The following is a 24,513-nucleotide window of genomic DNA, read 5'->3' as shown; positions in this document are numbered from 1 at the left end:
TAGCTAGTGTGTGTGTGTAGCAGTCTGTTTTTCCTGGTGCATTTTGAAATCTTACTCATTCTCTTTCTGATTTCCTGAGAAAAGCTATGTAAAATATACTTGTCAAACTACTAAACTCTACATATGATTAGAGGAGGTGTTATTTATTTTACCTTTATGTTTGTTTTCTAATTTAATATTTTTAATGACTTAAAGATCATTTTTTTAAAAATGCAGTCGGTTTTATTTATTTCCATTCCTCATGCCTTTCAGCTCCTGGTGATAATTCATTATTGCTGCTGCGAGCAGAGTTGTATTTATCCATGAAGAACTATGAACAGGCTCTGCAGGATGCCAGTGCAGTTTGTCAGAATGAACCTCTCCTGCCTAAGGTATTTGTTTGTATAGGTTGGCTTTGCAGATAATAAATGTAAATTTATGGGATTTTTAAAAATTCTGTTGACGTATAGTTGATTTACAGCGTTGTGGTCATTTCTGCCATCCAGCAAAGTGATTCAGTTATATGTATATACATTCTTTTTCATATTCTTTTCCATTATGGTTTATCACAGGATATTGAACGTAGTTACCTGTGTATGGGATTTTCTGAAGAATAAAGTAAGATCATTGTGATTAGTACCTACAGACAGAGTACATTTCCCTCAAATTATAGATAGTCTAGTCTATTTTATTGTAGATAGTCATAATAAACCAATTCAGTTTAAAAGACCAAGTTTCCAACTGGATCTGGATAGGAAACACTAATTTAGATTACTATTAGTAGATGATTACCTGAATAATATGCCTTAGGCACTGAACAAATATATAAACTAATAGAATTTTATGAGTTGGTGAATAAAGAGGAAATGTTTAAAATTACAGTTTAAGTAGGAAGATACTATATTATTATTATAATCATAATAATAGTGATTAGCAGTTGGGCCCTTATATGCATGGTGCATATAAATGGTGTTAGTAAAAGGGTGAATGTTTTGTATGTATTTATTTTGTAATAATTTTAATCTCTGTGTCTTGGTTGGAAAGGTCTAATATTACTTCCTCTAGTGACATGAAATAAGGTTTGCTAACCTAATAACAGTAGCTTAAGTTGTCCTTGAGGAAGATTAAGGAGCCAAAGAATAAAAGTTGTAACTTTTTTCATGAATTTTTGAATTTTAAACCCCTTAAGAGATTTTAAAGTTTTAAAGAACTTGTGATGAGATTAATGCCTATAGCATTCTCTATTATCTAATAAAAATATTTTTTTCTCCTGCTGTATTGCTTTTTAATCATCTTTGTTTTAGAAACACTGAAGAAACATTAACCCAGGTTAATAGACAGGATGGATGTAGCTTGCTCTTCCTTTCTTCCTTCCATCCATCCATTCATCCAACCAGTCATCCTTTAAAACAAAATGTTTTCATATTAGATTGAGTGTTAAGATGGGTGTGGGGATGAGTCCAAGAATGGGAAGCCAACGTTTGTTGGACCAAGCCCGGAAGTTTATTTTGTTGCTTGTTTGCTTCACTAAATACATTTCCTACTCGTATTTCTAATACTTTTTCTCTGATCCCTTGATCTTTTATTCTTCTGAGGTAATTTCTATCAGTAGTGATTGAGCCTTAAGGACTGTGAATTATAAGTCTAGTATTTCTGATTGACAGTAGACCTACATTGCCATTTGAAGCTAGATTCTTCTCCATGGTATTGATCTTTGTGCTAACAACCTGGCAGTGTGTCTCTGACAAAAGACAGACTTAATTACTACAAAGTTACATGTCAGGGAGGCAGCAAATGTATCTCTAGCCTTTGGGATTTTGGTTTTATTTTCAGGGTTTATTGTAAATTTGTGAATCTCAGTTCTTGATATATGTCTAGTGAAGAACAGCTCCAGCAGAAGTGCAACCTTGATAATCACTTTAAGATAGTAAAGGACAAAAGTTTATTTCCAGGTTACCATTGCAACTAAAGGAAGTGCCATTGGAAGATGAATTCAGAGGACCGAAGGGAGGATGAAGTTGGCCAGCTGTGGTTAAGATGAGATGGAAGCTTCAGTTGGGGCTGGTGCAGCAGGTATTTTACCCAAGCGAAACCATCCTTTCAAGCAAGCAGCCATGGCTGATATCGAGTCCAAGCTTTTGGTGCAAATAGAGATGGGCCAGTACTAGCAAATGATTTGCCCATATTCAGAAATATAACCCAGCAAATGATAAGTTGATGCAGCTGAATCCAGGAAAGTTAACTGCCTACTAAAACAAAACCCAGTAATCCTCAGAAGAATACAACAAAATGAAGAGTTGATACAACATGTTATGTAAAATGTCCAGTGTTAACCAAAAATACTAGACATGCAAAGAAAGAGGAATTGTTGACTTTTACTCAGGATAAAAGATAGTCGATAAAAACTGTCTTCCTGTGGGCCCGGAAGTTGCATTTAGCAGAAAAAGACTTCAAAGCAGCTATTATAGGTAAGTTTAGACAATTAAATGAAATTATGTCCAAAGAATTGAAGGAAAGTGTGGTGTCTTTGAATTAATAGACAGACCCAAGGGGGAAGTTGAAACTATAAAAAATGGAAATATTAGAGCTGAAAAATACAAATGCTGAAATAAAAGATTGCTATATAAGCTCAATAGCACATTACACATGGCAAAAGAATCTGTGAAATTGAGGATAGAATGATAGAAATTACACAATCCAAAGAACAGAAACACAAAAGTTTAAAGAAAAATGAATCTTAGAAATATATGGTACAATATATGTGTAATTGGAATCCCAGGAGAAGAAGCTAGAAAATGGCAGAAAAAATTTTGCAGAAATAAGGGCTGAAAGCTTTCCAAATTTAATAGAAAATATTAATTTCAGATCTAAGAAGCTTAATGACCCCAAAGCAAAATAAATACAAATAAATATACTCCCTGACACATCATAATGACTGCCACTCAGTAATCCAAAGATAAAAAGAAATTCTTGAAAGCACCAAGAGAAAAATGACATGAAGTGAGAAAAACGACATACAGGAAAATAATAAGATGATTAATGACATATCATCAGAAACTGTGGAAGCCAACTGTGGAATAGCATATTCAAAGTGCCAAAAGAAGGAATCTTTCAACCAAAAGTCTATGTCCAGTAAAAATATATCTTTAAAATGAAGCTGAAATAAAGACATTTTTAGGAAACATGTCTTTGTTGCCAGCAGATGTGTACTACAAGAAATGCTAAAGGAATTTTTCAAGTTTGAAGGAAAACAGTAAATTGTAACTCAAACATAAAGGAAGTGATGAAGTGCACCACAAATAGACCAAAGCAAGAACCAACTAACTACATGGTGTCTACCTACAGAAATCAATTTTAAATGCAAAGATACACACGTAAAAGTCTGTAGAAATATACCCTCAGAGGGATCTCACCCCATGGGGAAAGGAGAACAGGAGGACCTCAGCAATCCTTGTCACCACCATGGACCTCTGCAGCCTTTGCTTCCAAGGACGTTTACAGTCTTCACCAATCCTGAACGCAGATGATGGAGCTTCCCAGGGTCCTTCCCCAGGGTCTCCTTCCCAGTGCTGGAGCTCTCACTGTGGTGAGACCTGCTTTCAGGAACCCAGGTTGCTGCTGTGCCCCACTCACAAGGATTAGGGTGCCACAGGGCCTCACCACCTATGGGAATCAGAGCTGCCTCTGTGCTGTGCCCTTCCCCCTGGGTCCTCAGTTGGGACTTTGACTCTCTGTCACCAGACTGTGCAGCTATTGCTCTGTGCTCCATCCCTTCCTCCTCAATTGGGACACCTCTGTGCCCTGTTATCCCTGGGCTTTGCTGCTGCTGCATCTTGCCCCCTCTTGACCCCCTTAAATACAAATCACTGCAGGGAGACCCAGACCCCGGTTCCATGGGTGATGTACACACACTTGCACCTCAGATACTCCATCATCACAGCAAGTGAGCCTGTGTCCCAGGCCACAGGGGCCACAGTAGTTCTGCCTGCCACTGAGCTCGTGACTCCTGCTCTGCTGCTGCTCTGAATGCAAGTGCCTCAGGCCTGGTACCACAGAGGGATCCCCTCAGCTGGAACATCCCCCCACACATAGAAAAGAATAAGAGGAGGACCCCAGCAGCCCTAGCTGCCACTGCCATTGCAGATACCCATGGGATGCTGGCAGTCTCAGCTGCTGAGTGTCCCCACCATCTTTGCCAGTGTTGAAGTCAGCTGGCAGATCTGCATGGAGATGGTGCCAATGCACCCCTACCCAGTTGGTGCCCTCACAGCCAACTTTAGGTGCAAGTGAGTTTAGATGATCCACTGAAGCCAGGTCATGCAGATGGAAAGTCAATAAGGAAATAATAGACTTGAACTTGAATGAGGAATAATGGACTACTGGATCAAATGAGTCTAATAGACATATACAGAATATTCCATCAAACAGCAGCAAAATATATGTTTTCAAGGGCACACAACATTCTCCATGATAGATCATATGCTAGGTCACAAAGCAAGTCTTAGTAATTTTCAGATGATTGGAATTTTATCCAGTATCTTTTCCAGACACAATGGTATGAAACTAGAAATACATAATAGGAGGAAAGCTAAAAAAGTCACAAATACATAGGAATTAAACAACAGGCTTGTGAACAACCACTGAGTCAAAGAAGAAATCAAAATGGAAATAAAAAAATATCCAGAGACAAACCAGAGTGGAAGCACAGCATACCAAAATGTATGGGATGCAGCAAAAGCAGTTCTAACAAGGAAGTTTTAGCAATAAACTTTTACATTAAGAAAAAAGTAAGATCTAAAATAAACAATCTCAGGGACTTCCTTGGTGGCACAGTGGTTAAGAATCCACCTGCCAATGCAAGGGACACGGGTTCGAGCCCTTGTCCGGGAAGATCCCACATGCCACAGCGCATCTAAGCCCATGTGCCACGACTACTGAGCCTGCGCTCTAGAGCCTGAGAGCCACAACTACTGAGCCTGCATGCCACAACTACTGAAACCCTCGTGCCTAGAGCCCATGCTCCTCAACAAGAGAAGCCACCGCAATGCAGAGTAGCCCCCGCTCACTCAACTAGAGAAAGCCTGCATGCAGCAACGAAGACCCAACACAGCCAAAAATAAATAAATATAAATAAATAAATAAATATACTAATGCTTTAAAAAAATTAAAAAAAACAACAACCTTAAATCTCAAGAACCTAAAGAACAAACTAAATTAGCAGAAGGAAGTAATAAAGATTAGAGCAGGAATAAATGACATTGAGATGAGAAAGACAACATAAAAGATGAACAAAACTAAGATTTAGTTTCTTGAAAAATTAAAATTGACAAACCCTTAGCTAGACTAGGGAAAAAAGAGATGACTCAAATAAAATTATGAGTAAAAGAGAAGACATTTGATACCACAAAAATACAAAGGTTCAAAGTGACTACTTTGAACATTTATAAATCAACAAATTAGATAATTTAGAAGAAATAGGTAAATTCCTAGAAACATACAACCTACCAAGTCTTGAATCAAGAAGTAATTAGACAATCTGGACAGACCAATAACAATCAAGGGGATTGAACCAGTAATGAAAAATCTCCCAGAACAGAAAATCCCAGAAACCAGGTGGCTTCACTGATGAATTCTATCAATCATTTAAAGAATTAATGCCAGTCCTTACCAAACTCTTCCAAAAATTGAGGAGGATGGAACACTTCCAAGGTCGTTTTATGAGGTTAGCATTACCCTGATACTGAAGCTAGACAAGGCCACTGCAAGAGGAGAAAAGTATAGGCCAGTGATCTCTAATGAACGTAGATGCACAAATTCTCAACAGAATACCAGCAAACCAAATTAAAGAGAGCCCTGAAGAATCACTACACCATGATCAAGTGGGGTTTATCCGTAGGATGCAAGGATGGTTCAACCTATGCAAATCAGTCAGTGTGATGCCCCACATTAACAGAATGGAGGATAAAAATTATATGGTCACCTTAATAGATGCAGAAAAGGCATCTGACAAAATTCAGCCCCCTTTTATGATATAAACTCTCAACAAATTAAGTATAGAAGGAATGAACCTCAGCATAATAAAGGCTATATATGACAAGCTCACAGCCAAAATCATGTTCAGTGGTGAAAAGTTAAGAGCCTTTTCTCTGTGGTCAGGAGCAAGACAAGTATGCCCTCTCTTTTCTTAAATTAATTTATTTTTATTTTTGGCTGCATTGGGTCTTCATTGCCACATTGCATCCATAAAGCAAAACCAAAATGCTGTTGGAAAATATTGACCCATATTGCATTTTGTTCATTTCTGTTGTGGGACTTTGTATATTACACTTTGTGTTAGTTACGTCTGTCCTGTCTGTGTGCTCCCACAAGACTGTATGCTCCTTGAAGACAGGAACATGGTAGTGACCTGTGATGACTGGGTGAGTGAAGGGTGGTAGACAGTCAGTTCTCTCTTAGCATGTCCCTTGGAACCGCTTTGGGCTCACGTTCCAGGTATGGACTCCTGTGTTCTGATCGTGTGTGGCACTTCTGGGACATTCAGGTTTGCCCAGTTTCAAAGGCAGTAGAGCTAGAGCCATCCTCGGCGGGCTTGTGTTTATTCTACTTAATGTGCAAATAAAACAGTTCCAGTGACTTTTTTAATTTCGGGGTTGTCTGTACACAAGTATATCATCACACTGTTGTTTCAAATGTATATCTTTGGATGAATCCAGGGACATCACGTGAAAGCTCTGGCTCTTTCCGGACTGGGAAGAAGTAAGGAAGTGTTGAAGGAGTTTCTCTACTGCCTTGCTTTAAACCCTGAATGTAACTCAGTGAAGAAAGAAGTGCAGAAGGTGTGATTTCTCAATGACTTTCTTCTTGAAGTCTTATTTTCAGCCTTTGTGTCCATGCTGAGTCGCTGCTACATGTACAATGAACAGGAAATGTAGCTCTGAATATTCACGACAGTGTGATTTAAAACATGCAGTGATAATGATGAGTTCATGTGTTTGATAATGCAGCATGTTTCATGAGACAGTGTACACATACCTCAACTCTGCTGAAATAATGACACGTATTAGTGAGGCAGGGTAGATGTGTGCAGCTGGGGAGGCAAAGTGATTTATCCTAGAGTTTGTAATTCGAGGACTGTAGTCTGTGCACAAGCCCTGGAAGAGACATCATGATATATGCAAAAGATATCAATTCAGCTACATAGGTTGACTTGAAATTTTCAACAAAGCTTCACCAACATGGAGCAGAAACACCTGCTCTTTTATGCAAATCTTTAACCCAGTCTTATTGGGGGTCATCGAGTCACACTTGATGTAGGGACCTGCCCTATAAAAAAGCCTGTATGGTAGGTACACAGTCTTAGCATTTCCAATGACAAGGCGTCCTTGTTTTTACATCAACGTTTCCATATTTTAACACTGTTTATTTTCAACTTGTACGGTATACTTACCCTGTAATTTCCACTCTACAGTTGAGTTTTAGTCTCTGGAGCAAGAGAAAAGTTTTTCCTCCTTCATTTAAACCGCCTTAGATATTAGAGAAGAGCTGTCATCTTTGCCTTAACTAGTTCTTTGAACCTAACATCCTCTCCCCATAGAACAGGGTTGTCAGGTTTCCTCCTCTGGCTGCCTTGCTGTATACCCCGAACTTTAGCCCCTACATCCAGTGGCTGCAGGTGGTGAACTTTTATCTTCCCTGTGTTCACTGGGAGTTTATTTTTAGCCTACCATCACACTGTTGGCTTCTGTTAGAACTGTAATTAGCCAGAATAGCGAGATTTTTTTTTTAAATGAGAACTTTCTAGCAATATTTTTATCCTTGTGTAGTTGACTGGTCTTTGTTAATCCTGTTAAATTGTCACTCATTGGTTTTGATCACTGTTTCAACTTGTCAAAATAATATTGAACCTTGAGCTGGCTATTTTTAACGATTCCTGCCTGCGCTGTCTCACCTGCAACTTTCACAAGAATCGTAAAACATATGTTACCCCAACTGATCCTTACAACAGCATCATGAGACGTTCACCCCGAGCTCAGAGAGATTAAGCAGATTCAGGAAGGTCCCAGGACCAGGATTTAGGTCTTGTGGATTCTTGCCTGTCTGGTGCTTTTGCATGCAGACATGATGTTTTCCCTCCAGCGTTTTACGGGTGCTAGGTATCTTCTGTCACAGAGGGCACCAAACAGTGCCAGCCTCCTGATGCCCGTGAGATATGGTTCCCTCCCTGGCAGCCTCCTGCAGCTCTGCTGACCCCTCAGGGCCAGTGCTGAGGACACTGACGTCCCTGCTGGGATGCTGATCCTCACTGCTGCAGAGGTCGTGGGTTCTGGTGCACTCAGCTGTCACCTGCAGCGCACTGGATGCATTCTTTGTTGAGGTTTCAGGGAATCCTCTATGCCTCTCTTAAGCCCTTGGATTCAGCTGAGTCCATGAGTTTCTGCAGGACCATCGAGGGACTGGCCGGCACTTCCCACCACCACCAAAAGCTGGTGAACCAGAACTGTGTCCCTTCACCTTCTCTTCCTTTAAAGTTCTTACTAGTTGACTCTTCTGGTTCTCTTGTAAATTAAGCAGCCCTCTAGAACTATCTTAATCCTGTGGATCATCACAGCTTAGGTTCAGTCTGGGACCCCCTGCAACCGATACACCCCACATTTCTCTCTTATCCCTGAGACATTTAGGGGAGATTTTCTGTAGCAGATGTGTAAGGACCAAACTGAAAGAAACTGTAATGCTCATATTTTGTAATTGGTAAGAGTAAGATGGACAGGAACTGGGGGCTAAAATGCTTAAGATGTTGCCTGTGGTTTCAGAAACACTTGAATTTTAAAACATTGGCAGTTGGAATAGGGTAATTATTCTTGTCAATGTTTTAGGCCTGTTTGGCCTCAGAGTTTCCTCTGAGTCTTTCAGGTATATGATGTATTTTTCACAAGTGTCTTAAAATATATTTTTTTCTTCTTGGCAATTTTACAGGTAATGTGTGAGGTGTTTTTCCCTGCTTCAGAAAACGTGCCTCAGAATTTAACATCTTCCATCCAAAGCAGAATGTTGAACACAAGATTAACGGCTCAGTGTCAGAACCACATAAGCAGCCAGCCTCCTGTGGAGGGAGGTGGCAGTGCAGGGAGTTCTAAGGTGGGAAGTGCACATGTTTGTCAATATTACCTTGATTAAGCTTTATGTAATTTTGAACATTTACAAGTTACTCAGACGGTTGCATTACGTTAGCTACAAGTACTTCTTAAGACCAGTTCTGGCTTCTCAACCTGAGAATTGACACTTTTAAAGGAATTTGATGGAAGTAATGAAAATCACTGAAGATTGAAAGAAACTTATAGAACATCTCCAAACAACCCACAACATCAGGAGACTTGATATTATTTTGTCTTGGAGAAAAGAGAGCAGAGGGATGGTTTGAATATATGAAGATTGGTGTTCAGTTGATCTGTTTCAGGAAGAAATTATCCTTATATTTTACCGTGAAAAGTGTAAAGTTCATCTTAGAAGTTAATAGATGAAACCAATTATGAGGGAAGAGTATATGCTCTCTTTTTCCAGAGATTTCTAAGGAAGGCTACTGCATGATTTTTTTTTCTCTGATGCTATGATTTCTTTAAAATTCAGGATTCTTTTTTCCTACTTAACCAGAATCCATCTGAGAAACAGGATGTGGTTAGAAATACCAATTCTTCAGTGTTATATTTTATACTGGGCCTACACTGTGAAGAGGATAAGGAAGTGTTAGAAAGTTTTCTTCCAGCGGCGCTGAGCACTGGTTTAAAGAGACAGTTTCCGAATGATTTGGAGGATGCGCACGATGTGAACGCCCCTGGAAAAATTCCCAAGAAAGGTCAGTAAGGCTATTTTGTCAATGAGTGTGTGACCCTAGAGTGATAGAATGTTGGGTGATACTCAGTATACTTTAGAAAAATTTTATATAGGTGGTTTAAAATTAATAATGAAATGAACATATCACCTTCAAGACTGTAGGACAGTTTAAATGTTTACCCCTACAAGGACTTCATAGTCAAAAATAGCAGAGAAAATTTAGGTATAACTTTCACTTTTATTCATGCTTTACAGATAAATTATGGCTGTATACAGTCAGCCCTCAGTATCAGCGGATTCAACCAACCACGGATCAAAAATATTCAGAAAAAAAAAATTCCAGAAAGTGCCAAAAGCAAAACTTCCTTTTGCCCTGTGTAGGAATGATTTATTAATACATAGCATTTACATATATTATTATAAATATTATAAGTAACCTAGAGATGATTTAATGTACAGGCACACCTCATTTTATTGTGCTTTGCAGATTTTTTTTTTTTAACAAATTGAAGGTTTGTGGCAAACCTGTGTTGTCAGAAGATAGTTAGCACATTTGGCGATAAATTATTTTCAATTAACACATGTACATTTTTTTAGACATAATGCTGTTGCACACTTAATGGACTACAGTATAGCATAAACATAACTTTTACATGTGCTGAGAAACCAAAAAAAAATTCGTGTGATGCAGTTTATTGCAACATTCACTTTATTGCAGTGTACTGGAACTGACCCTGCAATATCTCTGGGCGATGCCTGTACGTGGGAAGATGTGCTTAGGGTATATGCAAATACCACACCATTTTACGTAAGGGACTCCAGCGTCAGGGGTCTTGGTGTCTGTGGGGATCCTGGAGCCAGTCCCCACGGGGATACGGAGGGACAGCTGTACTGCTAATCCCATCCAGCATGGTTTGTTACATTGGTGTAACATACTTTATCCAGAGGAAATACAGTTATCACATGCTCTTACCCAGATGTGCAAGTGTTAATTATAGCATTTAACTTTTTCAGTGGCTGATTCCTCACCCCAAAGGAACGTGAGCTCTAACGTAGGAGAAAGTGCAGAGCTCCTGATAGACGTGGCTGATTTTGAGTGTGCCCTTTGCATGAGGTAGGCTGACATAGAATCTACGCAACTGTGAAGAATTCAGCCTTTCTGAATTTTGTGTCCTAAACATAACGGGCTTTTTATTGTTAGAGAAATTACATATATCTCAATAACAATTGATTTATTTTCTAAAAATATGATTAAGGAAGTTACAAATGGAAAATGGATATAAGTGATTTCTAGAATTCTTATAAAAAGGTTATTTGAAAATGTCTTCTGGGCATTTCTTGCCGAAAACCCAGATGTTTTCTCCAGGTTGCTCTTTGAGCCTGTCACTACGCCCTGTGGACATACGTTTTGCCTAAAATGCCTCGAGCGCTGCCTGGACCATGCCCCACATTGTCCTTTGTGCAAAGAAAAACTCTCAGAAGTAAGTATTTCTTGGGAACTGACAATTCCTAGCACTTTTTTTTTTTTTTTTTTTGCAGTACGCGGGCCTCTCACTGTTGTGGCCTCTCCCGTTGCGGAGCACAGGCTCCGGACGCGCAACCTCAGCGGCCATGGCTCACGGGCCCAGCCGCTCCGCAGCATGTGGGATCTTCCCGGACCGGGGCACGAACCCGCATCTCCTGCATCGGCAGGTGGACTCTCAACCACTGCGCCACCAGGGAAGACGCCTAGCACTTTTTTATTCGGTCTCAGCCTACTTCCCCTTCACATCCAGCTTTAATTCCTCAGTCCGTCAATGCCCTTTCCCAGTCCAGATCAAGTCAACTCTTTGCCTTTTGTGTGCGTCTGTATAAGTAGCATTGCAGTGCCAGAGTAAACCCACAAAATAGGGAAGATTAAATTTCACTTTAAATTCATAATCTTAAATCTGAGACCCAACACCTTATTAGTCCTTTTTTTTAAAAAAAAATAAATTTGCTTATTCATTTATTTGTTTTTGGCTGCATATGGTCTTTGTTGCTGAGCACAGGCTTTCTCTAGTTGTGGCGAGCGGGGGCTACTCTTCGTTGTGGTGCGCGGGCTTCTCACTGTGGTGGCTTCTCTTGTTGCGGAGCACGGGCTCTAGGCACACGGGCTTCAGTAGTTGTGGCGCACGGGCTTAGCTGCTCTGCGGCATGTGGGATCTTCCCGGACCAGGGCTCGAACCGATATTGGCAAGCGGATTCTTAGCCATTGCGCCACCAGGGAAGTCCTTATTAGTCAACCTTACTGTGCTTCTCTGGTAGCTTCAGCTTTTCACTCCAGAGTAGTTCTTTCATATCTCTCTTCTCTCCCACCACCTGCTACTCACCCTCCCTGACATTATGATACTCATGGAAAGGGTATACGCCAGCAAAATGGGAATTGTCTCTTCCTTCCTCCAAGGGAACCCTTTCTTTTGCGCTTCTCTCATGGGGGTGGGGTGGGGGGCGTCCGGGGACACCCCTCCCCTCCCCTCCCCCTCCCCCTCCCCTCCCTCTCAGGGCCGACCCCCCTGCTCTCACCTCAGTCCCTTTTGTCTTCTGAGACCACTCCCCTGCCCCCACCTCCTTGTTGACCCTTGACTGGGAAGAAAGTTCTTTGTCCTTAAGAATTAATTACCATGTGGTATTATTTAACTTTTTCTTTTGTTCCAGTTGTTGGCAAGCAGAAATTTTCATATAACTACTCTGGCTGAAGAATTAATATTTCGATATTTGTCAGACGAGCTGTCTGACAGAAAGAGAATTTATGATGAAGAAATGACGGAGCTTTCAAAGTAAGTCCCTGTGCTCCAGGTACTTGGTGTTGAGTTCAGGCTAAAGAAGAAAATCCTTGTTAATCTCACGGCTTTATCTCTTTTTTTTCCCCTGCCTTTGGCAGAGAAATTAGCCTCCCAAAAAATTAATTGCAAAGAGTTTATGTGCATTTAATTGAAAAAGTTTGTGAGAAATATTTCAAAAGTGTGTTTTGACAATATTATATGGTTGCTTTTTTTTTTTTTTTTTTTTTTTTTTTTTTTTTTTTTTTTTTTGGCGGTACGCGGGCCTCTCACTGCCGTGGCCTCTCCCGTTGCGGAGCACAGGCTCCGGACGCGCAGGCCCAGCGGCCATGGCTCACGGGCCCAGCCGCTCCGCGGCATATGGGATCCTCCCAGACCGGGGCACGAACCCGTATCCCCTGCATCAGCAGGCGGACTCTCAACCACTGCGCCACCAGGGAGGCCCTGCTTTTTGTATCTAAATAAGCAATGCTGAATTTTTCAGAATTGAAAAGGCACAGGACATAGAAACAGAAGGGAAAAAGGGATTACCACTGAAAATAGGCTTGACAGTTATTTTTTCTCTTTTAAAGTAATGAAAGTGTTGTGTTGTAGTGACCTGTAGTATTGAGACCTTATCATTCTTCTACTCCTTTTATTTAGAACTCATTCCCTTTGACGGCTTTCATCAGAATTGTTTTATTTACTTTTCTTGAGATATAATTGACATCTCACGTTGTATTAGTTTCGGGTGTACAACATAATGAGTTGATATTTGTGTATATTGTGAAATGATCGCCACAATAAGTCTAGTGAACATGTCTCCAGTCATAGTTACAAAACTTTTCTTCTTGTGATGAGAGCTTTTGAAGACCTACTCTCTTAGCAACTTTTAAATATGCAGCTCAGTGTTATTAGCGATGGTCACCATGCTGCACCTTACATCCCTAGGACTTATTTATTTCATGACTGGAACCTTGTGCTGTTTGACCCCCTTCACCCATTTCACCTGCCCCCTCCTGTGGTAACCCTGTCTGTTCTCTGTGTCTATGAGCTTGGTTTTGTTTATTTTTAGATTTCACATATAAATGAGGCCCTACGGTGGTATTTGTCTTTCTCTGTCTGACTTATTTCACTTAGCACAGTGTCCTCAAGGTCATCAGAATGTCTTTATAGTGATCATAAGTGTGGTCTCATCAGATTAAATAAGAGGGCTTGGCAGGGAACCTGGGCCAGCCGAGAACTTTCTCAAGCTGTGGCCCTTGGCTTTCTTTTCCCACCTAAGCCTGTGGCAAACCTGAGGGGTTTGTAACTGAGAGGGCTGAGGTTGGCTAGCTTTTGCCGTTTCACAATGACTCACACTCCCTTCTGTTTCTCACAGCTCCACCTCTAAGTTAACATTTCCCTCACCCCGCAGTCTGACCAGGGATGTGCCCATCTTTGTGTGTGCCATGGCCTTCCCCACCGTGCCCTGTCCGCTCCATGTCTTTGAGCCCCGCTATCGGCTCATGATAAGAAGATGCATGGAAACTGGCACCAAACGGTTTGGCATGTGTTTATCTGCAGAGCACGCAGGGTAAGAATGACCAGTGTTCAAAGAAAAGGTTCTAATTAAATGTATCATCTGTCATTTTTCTTGAAGAACAGCTTAAGGTGATGTTGAAAACCTCTAGTGTCTCCTGTTACGTAACAAAGTATAAGTTCAGGGCCATCCATGCTGTGGTCCCACCCTTCATTTCTAGCCTCGTCTCCTGTTCCTTCCTTTGGAACATCATACCTACTAGTCCATTGCCACAGCATTCGCCCTTCTCTAAAAAAAGTTCATGTTTTCATGCCTCCATGCTTCCCTCTGTCTGTAATTCTCTTCTAGCTCAGCATCATACAAACAAATCTGGTCCAACTTTTTAGGTCTAAAAAAATTGTTACATCTTCCACAAAACCTTTATCCACACAGCCAGAAAACTTTCAGTCTTATAAAAACCCATGGTGCTTGGTTTTTTATCTCTTTTTGTTTCGCATCATTTTTCTAGGGAATATGTTCCAAATCAGCAGGTAGCTCCCCGCCAAAGACTGCTCTGGGGACCCCGGGTCCTGCCCACATCCCGGCTTCCTGATCCTCTAGGGCTTTGTCGTTACTGCATGGTCCTGATGAGGTCATTACATCCAAGTTCTAGCTGGTGGAAGAGGCCCTGGTGCTTGTAGGGGATCCTGGAGAAAAGGGGCCCATACCAGTCACTGCTGCTCACACCTCCAGCAGAGGAGGCTGGGAAATGTAGTCCATCCAGGTGCCCAGGAGTTAGGGGAGAATGGATGTTTACGGCTATCTGCTAGTTTCCACCATATATACCTAGGAACATATCTTTCTCAAGATGTATGTAGAACATTTATGGAGAAAATTCTACAACTTTATTGAAAGATATTTAAGAATGGACAGAGATACTGTGTTCATGGGTACATAAACTCAGTGTCATAAAGACATGTTCTTTTTACCCCAGTTGGTCTATAAATCCAAAGTAGATCCGGTCAGCATCACAAGAGGGTTTTTCATGGAATTGCTCAAGCTGATGTTAGAATCATTATGTTAAAGACCAAGACCATGGTAGTTTTGAAAAAACCAGCTGAGCAAGATGGGAGAACATCCCTGCAATAAACTTACAAGTCCAAGTAAGCAGACCATTGAAACAGACTATAGAGATAAGCAGATCCACTCATATCTGGACTCCAAATTTATATGTAATTTTGTGAGAAAAGGCAAAACTCCTCAGTAAAAGGTACTCAGACAATTAATGGGTAGTCCAGATGGGAAAAAAAATATTTTCTCTGCCTTATACTATACACAAAAAGTAACACATTTACATTCCCAATGTGAGATGTGAAAAACAAAATATTAAAACATTTAAGAGAATATTGGGGACTATCTTTACAATTGGGAACAGGGAGAGATTCTTTTCTTACACAAGATGCTGAGAGCGTTAGGGTGGAGAAAGAGATGAATAAATTTGAATTATTAAGATTTGATTCATCACAATCAGCATAAGCAAAGTGAAAAAACAGTTTCATAAGTTCCACTTCCACTGGGAATATGGAACATTCAGAAGAGATTTACTACAGATAAGCTACTGAACCTAAGTTTCCTGAACCCGTCAAAGTGCAGGTTGCTGAGGGTAACCAAGGAGAGACAGGTCCTCCAGGGAGAGAGCAGACAGGAGCCCTGGCTCACCCACGGCCAAGCCCAGGAGGGGGAGAATTCAGCTGATGTTTTGGACAAATTTCTAATGGCCTCATGTGGACAAACATGAGAACCTTGATCCCCTGGATGCTGCAGAGTTGGCAGCCAAGTTCCTGGCCACAAACCAGGCGAGATGTTTATCGCAAGAACAGGTTTTGTGGCTGAGACCGACTTTGGAGGAGCTGACGTGAGCTGGGGCACCGAGGCCTCCTTTGAAGGGGCTCTTCAGGGGGCTCCATGCGCACTGCAGCTGTGGGGTCTGATAAGACAGACCCTTAGGAAGGAGGGCACTTTATTGGCGATCCAGGCAGAGGTGTTATAACTCTACGCAGGTGTGTAACTTGGGAGTCCTCCCTCAGCATTAGTTCGGAGGTGTGTAGTGCAGTTGTTTATTCACTTTAGCATCAAATACCCTTGGGTTCAGATCTCAGCTCTGAATCTTTCTGTGGCCCTAGATCAGTTTAATTTTTCTGAGCCTCCATGCTTCTGTGAGGCTTGGATGAATACGTATGATAAATTGCTCTGTGTAATGCTTGACACATCGTAGGCACGGTCGATACCATCAGGACGTGGAGGACATTTAGAACCGTGACTGTGGGTAGGGTCACGTGGGAGAGCTTTGGAGTGAGCATACAGTTTCCCGGGCAGCCCCAGTGTGTTGGGGACACGTGGAGGATGCATGTGGTGAAGGGAGGGACTGGTCAGGGAGGGCAAGAGTGCTGGGTCAGCGACAGGTCAGCTGGGGCGTGCCAGCATCATGTGTGACTCCACTGGGCTCGTGTCAGTAGAACGGCGGGGTCTTGAGGTGTGATGGGGAGACAGGGAGATGAAGACAGTGCTTTTTTTTTTAATTAATTAATTTATTTTTGGCTGCGTTGGGTCTTCGTTGCTGTGCGCGGGCTTTCTCTAGTTGTAGTGAGCAGGACCCACTCTTCGTTGCAGTGCGTGGGCTTCTCATCGCGGTGGCTTCTCCCGTGGAGCGTGGGCTCTAAGCACATGGGCTTCAGTAGTTGTGGCACGTGGGCTCAGTAGTTGTGGCTCACGGGCTCTAGAGCACAGGCTCAGTAGTTGTGGCGCCCAGGCTTAGTTGCTCCACGGCATGTGGGATCTTCCCGGACCAGGGCCTGAACCCGTGCTCCCTGCATTGGCAGGCGGATTCTCAACTACTGCGCCACCAGGGAAGTCCCGAAGACGGTGCTTGTAGATGCCTTTCTGTGGCAGTTTGTTGGGGAGGGCAACAGCATGGGGGAGGGGAGCAGAGTCTGAGGGGCGGGGGGTGGGGACAGTGCGCTAGTGCCCTGGCCAAGGGGGCTGGGGGGCCACATTTCAGGTCCACCTGTCCCCACCCCACTGGTTAGAAGGGCTGAGGCACAAGTACCCCGTCCCCACTGGCCCTTCTCTTGCCACGTCGCACATCAGTGTATTTCTCATCGGCTGCTGGTCTCTTGGAGGAAACAACCTTGCTGCTCTGGCGTGGAGATGCTCTTTGTTTTGTTTGGCTTTTTATTCCTTTAAGACCCAGGATTGCATCTGGGGAGAACTGAAGACCCTCCTGCAGTTTTAAAGTCAGGGTTGTTTCTCCCGCCTGTCCCACCAGGATCTCAGAGTACGGCTGCATGCTGGAGATCAAGGACGTCAGGACGTTCCCCGACGGCAGCTCCGTCGTGGATGCCATTGGGATTAGCCGCTTCCGGGTTTTGAGCCACCGTCACAGAGACGGCTACAACACGGCCGACACTGAGTATCTGGAAGTTGAAAAGGTGAGTGGTCACACCCACGGTGCCAGCTCTGTCCCCTTGCCAGCTGCTGTTTCTGGTCATCTGTGGGCACCGGGCCTTGTGGGGCAGAGGGCAGAGTGCAGCGAGGTGAGCTCTGAGGTCTTGGGCCCAGGGAGCTGAGTGAGAAGAAGACCGAGCGCGGTGGCTCTCAGGGTCCCTCTTCTGTGCGGATAACACATCTGCTGAGAGGGTTTATTGACTATCATTGTGGATGATGACTCTTGCGGGTGTATGTATATATTTTAAAATGGTAGCTTAAATAGCTACAACATGAAATAATTTTAGTTTTTTTAAAAGAAAACTCTCCACTACATATGAATATTTGATTTGTATTATATAAATCAAATTGAGAATGGTCATGTGTGCTATAATCTGATTCCTCAGTTTACCTCAATTTTCATAAATGCTGTTGTTTTATAACCAGGAAGGACCTTAGTGCTTTATTCCCATTTTACAGATGAGAAAATTCTCTCCTAAAGTGGCTGAGCAACTGGCCGAAGCTTCCACACAAGAGGCAGTGGTGAAGCCAGAACAAACCTGGGTCCCCTGGTCCTCAGCCCAGAGTTGTTCCTGCTCAGTGTCTCTACCTAGGACTGAGCCTTGCTGGGCAGTGAGAGGGGCCCCGGGCAGCAGGGCGCATCTGTCTGAAGCCTAAGGGCCTCCCCCTGGCGTCAGGTTCAGGCCGTGAATGCACTGTCACTGTAACATATCTATTGGAATATAATGTGGTGACATGGAATATAATTTTTAAAATGTTATAACTCTTTGACTTGGTAATTCTACTTCTGAGAAACTATCCTGAGGAAATGACAGCCCCTTCTCTCACACACACACGCAAAACCACTTTTGCGTAATTACTTATATTACTTGTATTATTTTAAAATGTATCTTACGTGAATGGTTGAGTAAATTATGGCACATCTCCGATACAGGATTGCACGTACTCATTAAAAATGATTCATGATAACATCGGGTACATGCTTATATTAAGAGAAACATCTGGATGTTACAGACGGACAGACAGACAGGGTAGATAGAGCTCCACTGTGTAAAAAAAGTGAAGATTTCTATGTTGAGCATATATCGTGTTTATAAAACACTAATGAGTTACTGAAGTGTTAGATGCCAGGAATCCGCTCAGCAGACGTGGCCGCAGTCACTGTGTGATGGACACGCGTGTGATAATGAATTGTTGAAAAGATTGTCTCTTCTCCTTGATCAGGTGGAAGGTCCAGAGTATGAAGAACTCACCGCACTGCATGATTCAGTTTATCAGCAGTCTGTGTCCTGGTTTGCTTCACTTCAGGATCACATGAAAGAACAGATTTTAAGCCATTTTGGGTTAATGCCCAACAGAGAGCCTGAGCCTCAGGTATACTGTCCTTTTTTCTTTTATCATGCTGTTATTTCCTGCCGTAAGGTGCTAAGGCACATGATGCTGAGGGAAAACTTGGCAGTACCTGCTGTGCTATTTACTCCATTAGGTCGCTTATGAACCAGTTCATTTATCAGCAGCCCAAAGAAGCATCTGGTATAGTAGCATGTGCCTTTTGAAGCAAAGCAGTAAATGCTTTCTGATTAATACTACATGAAGGTAATTTCTCTTCTCTCAGAAATCAGTTTGTTCTGATCGGCTGTCAACTTTTGTACTTCTCCCACCAACATGGGAAGATTTAGTAGTAATTTTAGTATATTGGCAGGAGCACTTTATGTTTTGCATGTAAGATTGCCCTGCACCCAAAGAACAGGCGTTGGATAAATGAAGAGAAAATCCCCAGCTCTCGTTAAACCGGAAGCTTTCGTAGCCCTCGATCCCATCGTCGTGGGCTTTCTCGTGGGCTTTCTCCCTGCTCCCGGGACTGCTCTCAGTGACACTGGTTCTTTAAGTGATGAACGGGCTTCAGGTCTGTGAAGCACTTCTAAGTGCAGATGACTCTACCTCTCCACATTTGGGTGGCACAGCCAGGTGGGGGTGGTGTGCGCTTGTGACTGAGAGTGCATAGTGCGTCCTGCTGTGCCCGCTCACCTGTCCTGGAGAAAGGGGTGCAGGGCCAGGCCTCAGCAGGTTTAGGGTCAGATGAAATGTCTTTTGTATCTTTTCCATCCATTTTTATGTTCTTTTTCTGTCTCTTGGGGGTTTCTGTCTTTTACCCCCACTTGAGTTCTGTCTTTTCCAAACCCAAGACAGTGCCTTCAGCCTCAACTCACCTCCGAGTTCTTTCTCACCCTCCACTCTGTTATAACCCCTCCTCCTCTGTTCTGTAGCCTGGATTCAGAAAGCAAGGTGGTTAGACTAACTTGATTGAGGTATGAATCATTCTTTTCTGGGAGTTTTTGCTTACTAACCCAAATTAATCTCTAATTGTAACACATTGCATGATGGGAGTGGCTTAAAAACAACAGAAATTTATTATTGTACAGTTCTGGAGGTCAGAAATCCGACACAGGTCTCACCAGGCTATGACCGAGGTGATGGCAAAACTTTATTCCTTCCTGGAGGCTCTAAAGGAGAATCCATTTCCTGGCCTTTTCTGGCCGCGAAAGGCTGCGGTGTTCCTTGCCTCTCACCTGTTGGTCCGTCTTCCAGGCCGGCAGCTTGCACCTCTGACCCCTCTTCCATAGTCTCATCTGCCCCTGACCACAGCCCAGAACAGCTCCCTGCTGGAAGGACCCTTGCGGTGAGGCTGAGCCCACCGAGGTGGGGGAGTCAGGTCCCTGACCCACTCACACCTGCAGTGTCCCTTCTGCCGTGTAAGCTGCCATAGCCACGGGCTTCAGGACCTGGGGGGTGAACACCTTCGGGAGACCATTAGTCTTCCTACCACAGAGGATTTTAGGTCCTTTGTGGGAGATCTTTTTATGCCAAGGCCCTTCCCATTAATCATGCTACTCAGTTTCTCCCCACTCTGTAAGATGAGGAGGGGAAGGGAGGGTGTGAATCATACAGAAGTTTGTTTTGTCCAACACTTGTGCCTTCTTCCCTTGGAGGGGAGATGGGTGCCTTCTGCACAGTGACATGGGCTGCCCTGTGTACTTTGGCCTCTGTGTTACTCCTGATCTCTCACCCTGAGCTATGGTGAGTGTCAAGCCACCCTCCCTGGTTCCCGGTTTGGATTCTGAAGTCAAAACATTAGAAGCAGGGCACCTTGGATGTCTTGGTTCCAGTACCAGGACTATTGAGAACAACTTTGTGCTCAACTTTTGCTTAGAGCTCATTCCAGAAGTGCCTGTTTGGTTATGTGAAATAAAGGCTATCAGGTCACTTACTAGTTCATATATATGTATATGTATAATTAATAGTAACTATTAATAATATATAATTGATAGTAATTTCTTACATATATATTTAACAATAACTCATATACATAGATGTTTCATATAGAGGTATATTTGTCACTGTGTTATAAGGTTTATCTTACTATAACACTCAAACTTGTACACATACTGTTTGCTTTATAAACATTGTGCTGTATATAACATATTTAAAACTTAAAGAACAGTAACAGAACATTGGAAAGTAGAGGTAAAAATTATAGTCTCCTTTTCTGGCAGGTCATATGTTTTGAACTAGAGCTTTGAGAGAACAAGGGTGACTAATCCATAGCGTTTCCCTGTGGAAGATGCTTCTCTTGACACATTCTTCCTTTTGTGAATTTCCTCACATTTAAGTGTGTAACATGAAAGTAAGCTTTGTGTTTTGAGGGCTGAGTGAATTGTGCAGTAGACCCCAAAGAGAAGATGGCATTTAATTCTTGCTCACGTGTCTGTGGGTGAACAAAAGACAATTTTGGGGAAACAGGCTTGTATTGTAGGCGCTCATTTTGTGTTTCCCTCTGTTTTGCAGAGTAACCTTCGTGGTCCTGCCTGGTCCTGGTGGGTCCTGGCAGTGCTGCCCTTGGAGCGGAAGGCTCAGCTGGCCATACTCGGCATGATCTCACTGAAGGAGCGTCTGCTCGCCATTCGGCGAATATTAGCCATCATCACGCGTAAGATGAATAGCCGGCAAGAGCTGGTTAATCGCCGGGAGAGAAAGAATTGATTTTCTCTCTCAGGGTTTCTGGAAGCCCTTGTATTTTTATGAGGAGTTCCAGGCACGGACGAGTAACATCCATCCATTGTGCTTTGTGAGATGCTTGTCGATAGGGTTACAGAATGGAACACTTAGCAAATGTTGACCCCTGCTCAAAAGTTGGAAGTCTGTGCCTGGTGGAATCTGACTCTGTACAAGGTTAGCCTGAAATCTGAATGGATCCCACGGTTGGAAAACAACCTAAGAAAAATCTCTCTGAACCCGATGCTTTTGGTGTGTAGTTCACTCACAACAGGGGACAACCCAGATGATTGACAAGGGGTTTAGGTTTTGCAAGAAAGAAGACTCCCTTCCCAGTAGAGTGTCTTGCTCCTCCAGATGGGAGCAGCAGGCTTTGGAGGGGAATCACATTTTGATCCGGAAGCATATTTCTCAGAGTACAGGCTAACCAAACACGTGCTTAGGCTTTGTGTGTCACTGTGAAGTTGTCTGTGAGGTGGAGGAATCAAACGGTTGTCTAGTGGCAGGGCTGAAGTCAGTCCTTACCCAAGGAGTAGCACGGAACCGGTTAGAACCATGTTTTATGTCCTGCAGTAGTTCACATGTTGTAAATTGCATGTTTTAATTAAATGAATATCAAGGGCTTCCCTGGTGGCGCAGTGGTTGAGAGTCCGCCTGCCGATGCAGGGGACACGGGTTCGTGCCCCGGTCTGGGAGGATCCCACATGCCGCGGAGCAGCTGGGCCCGTGAGCCATGGCCGCTGAGCCTGCGTGTCCGGAGCCTGTGCTCCGCAACGGGAGAGGCCACAACAGTGAGAGGCCCACGTACCCCCCAAAAAAATATAATAAAATAAAAAAATAAAAAAATAAAAGAAATAAAATACAAGAAGGGTACCTTGGATATAGAAAAATCTGAAAACAGTATAGTTGATTTGAGGATATGTACTTAAACACACACACACACACAAAACAAAGAATGAATAAAGGGAGCTAAAACTGTACATGCATGGGGATGTTCAGAATACAACCAAAGTAGTGCAAAGAACCCCTTGAAAACATAACCCTGTCTCATTAATTCAGTGGATGTGAAGCATTTAGGAAATGTCATCTTTCTACTCAGATTGGCATTAGAAACTAGGCCCATCAGTAAATTTGAGTTCATCCATCCATCCACTAATATATGAAGACATTAAAAAGCTGCTATGAAATGGGTATCTGTCTATTCCAGGAAAGCACATCAGGACAGTATACAAGGAGAGGGAGGCAGGTATGGGATGTAAACATGTAGCAGGTATGGGATGTAAACATGTAGCAAGTTTTTCTCCAACCCCAACCTGAAAATTATATTTGTTTTCTTTTTTAGTAAGTTTTACAGTGATCAGAACAGATGTTATCTATTAAAAAGCAGTGGTGGGGCTTCCCTGGTGGCGCAGTGGTTGAGAGTCCGCCTGCCGATGCAGGGGACACGGGTTCATGCCCCGGTCCGGGAAGATCCCACATGCCGCGGAGCGGCTGGGCCCGTGAGCCATGGCCGCTGAGCCTGCGCGTCCGGAGCCTGTGCTCCACAACGGGAGAGGCCACAACAGTGAGAGGCCCACTTACTGAAAAAAAAAAACAAAAACAAAAACACATGATTAGGGCCTCCCTGGTGGCGCAGTGGTTGAGAGTCCGCCTGCCGATGCAGGGGATACGGGTTCGTGCCCCGGTCTGGGAGGATCCCATATGCCGCGGAGCGGCTGGGCCCGTGAGCCATGGCTGCTGGGCCTGCGCATCCGGAGCCTGTGCTCCGCAACGGGAGAGGCCACAACAGTGAGAGGCCCGCATACCACAAAAAAAAAAAAAAAAAAAAAAAAAAAAAAACACATGATTAATACAATTAGTCCTCTGATGTTTTGACATCATATTAAGGAAACTTGGGGTGATAACAGAGACAATGGAGACATTTACAGAATAGGGCATAAGTTACCTTAAACAGCATAGAATGCATTTTTTATGAGAGTAAAATAAAACACAGAGGAACACTGGTGAAGGCATAAGGAGTCCTTGAGGCCAGCTCATAATTAAGTTTCCCATTTATATGGCATTAGCCAAGATCACAGATCTGGAATTTTTGGGTGGAGGGGTTCTTTAATAATATTTTGGGAGAGTTGTAAAGTGTGTTAAAAGTATTAGTCTGATAATAATATCTTGGTGTATTTCTTGGGTCAAGATGGCAGGTCGAGCAGTTGTGCTATTGGAGGGTATGATCTGGTAATTTAGTAAAGTATATTAGCGATTAGTGGTGTCAACCTTTTTGGAAAAAAAATAAAAGATAATCAGTTCAGCCAGCAAAATTGAGCTTATTCCTAAATAGCAGAGGAATTGCAATTTGGGACAAGCAAACTGTGGTGAACCACAGGCCAGTCTGGAGAGCAAAGGAGGAGAGTGTTCTTTCATAGAGGAAAGGAGGAAGTTGGGAGGAATTTTTAAATTTTATTTTATTCTATTCTATTCTATTTATTTATTTATGGCTGTGCTAGGTCTTAGCGGCATGTGGGATCTTTAACTGTGGCATGCGGACTTCTTAGTTGAGGCATGCGGACTTCTAATTGTGGCATGCAGACTCTTAGTTGCGGCATGTGAACTCTTAGTTGCGGCATGCATGCGGGATCTAGTTCCCCGACCAAGGATCAAACCCGGGCCCCCTGCATTGGGAGTGTGGAGTCTTACCCACTGGACCACGAGGGGAGTCCCAGGAGAGGTTGCTTTGAGCAAAAGTTCAGTGGAAAATGAGAGTTTGCAGTGGTGGCACCTTTTCATTGACTGCAAGCAAGGGCAGCTTGCTGTTGCCAGGCCAAGGGGGCAGTATTCCTTCTTCCTGCAGTGCTGTTCAAGCTGTGATCTTGTGGA

The 24,513-nt window shown here is 43.1% G+C and overlaps 1 protein-coding gene across 1 annotated transcript in view; it reads left to right on the top strand.

The window, feature by feature from the left end:
* The window catches only part of LONRF2 (LON peptidase N-terminal domain and ring finger 2), a gene marked incomplete at both ends in the record, with an annotated part of 30,461 nt that extends 8,828 nt beyond the window's left edge, over positions 1-21,633 (top strand). The window contains 11 exons of the mRNA XM_079720408.1: positions 253-371; positions 6,693-6,815; positions 8,953-9,114; positions 9,628-9,829; positions 10,822-10,921; positions 11,174-11,288; positions 12,484-12,605; positions 14,005-14,163; positions 17,414-17,576; positions 18,817-18,966; positions 21,439-21,633. Coding sequence (XP_079576534.1) covers positions 253-371; positions 6,693-6,815; positions 8,953-9,114; positions 9,628-9,829; positions 10,822-10,921; positions 11,174-11,288; positions 12,484-12,605; positions 14,005-14,163; positions 17,414-17,576; positions 18,817-18,966; positions 21,439-21,633 — 1,610 coding nt within the window. The remainder of the gene's footprint in view (positions 1-252; positions 372-6,692; positions 6,816-8,952; positions 9,115-9,627; positions 9,830-10,821; positions 10,922-11,173; positions 11,289-12,483; positions 12,606-14,004; positions 14,164-17,413; positions 17,577-18,816; positions 18,967-21,438) is intronic.
* Between the last annotated feature and the right edge of the window lie 2,880 nt (positions 21,634-24,513).

This window comes from Hyperoodon ampullatus (genome assembly GCF_949752795.1).
Source record: "Hyperoodon ampullatus genome assembly, chromosome: 15".
NCBI classification, from domain to species: Eukaryota; Metazoa; Chordata; class Mammalia; order Artiodactyla; family Ziphiidae; genus Hyperoodon; species Hyperoodon ampullatus.
Note: the sequence above shows the minus strand (reverse complement) of the source record. Positions and strands in the feature narration are given on the sequence as shown.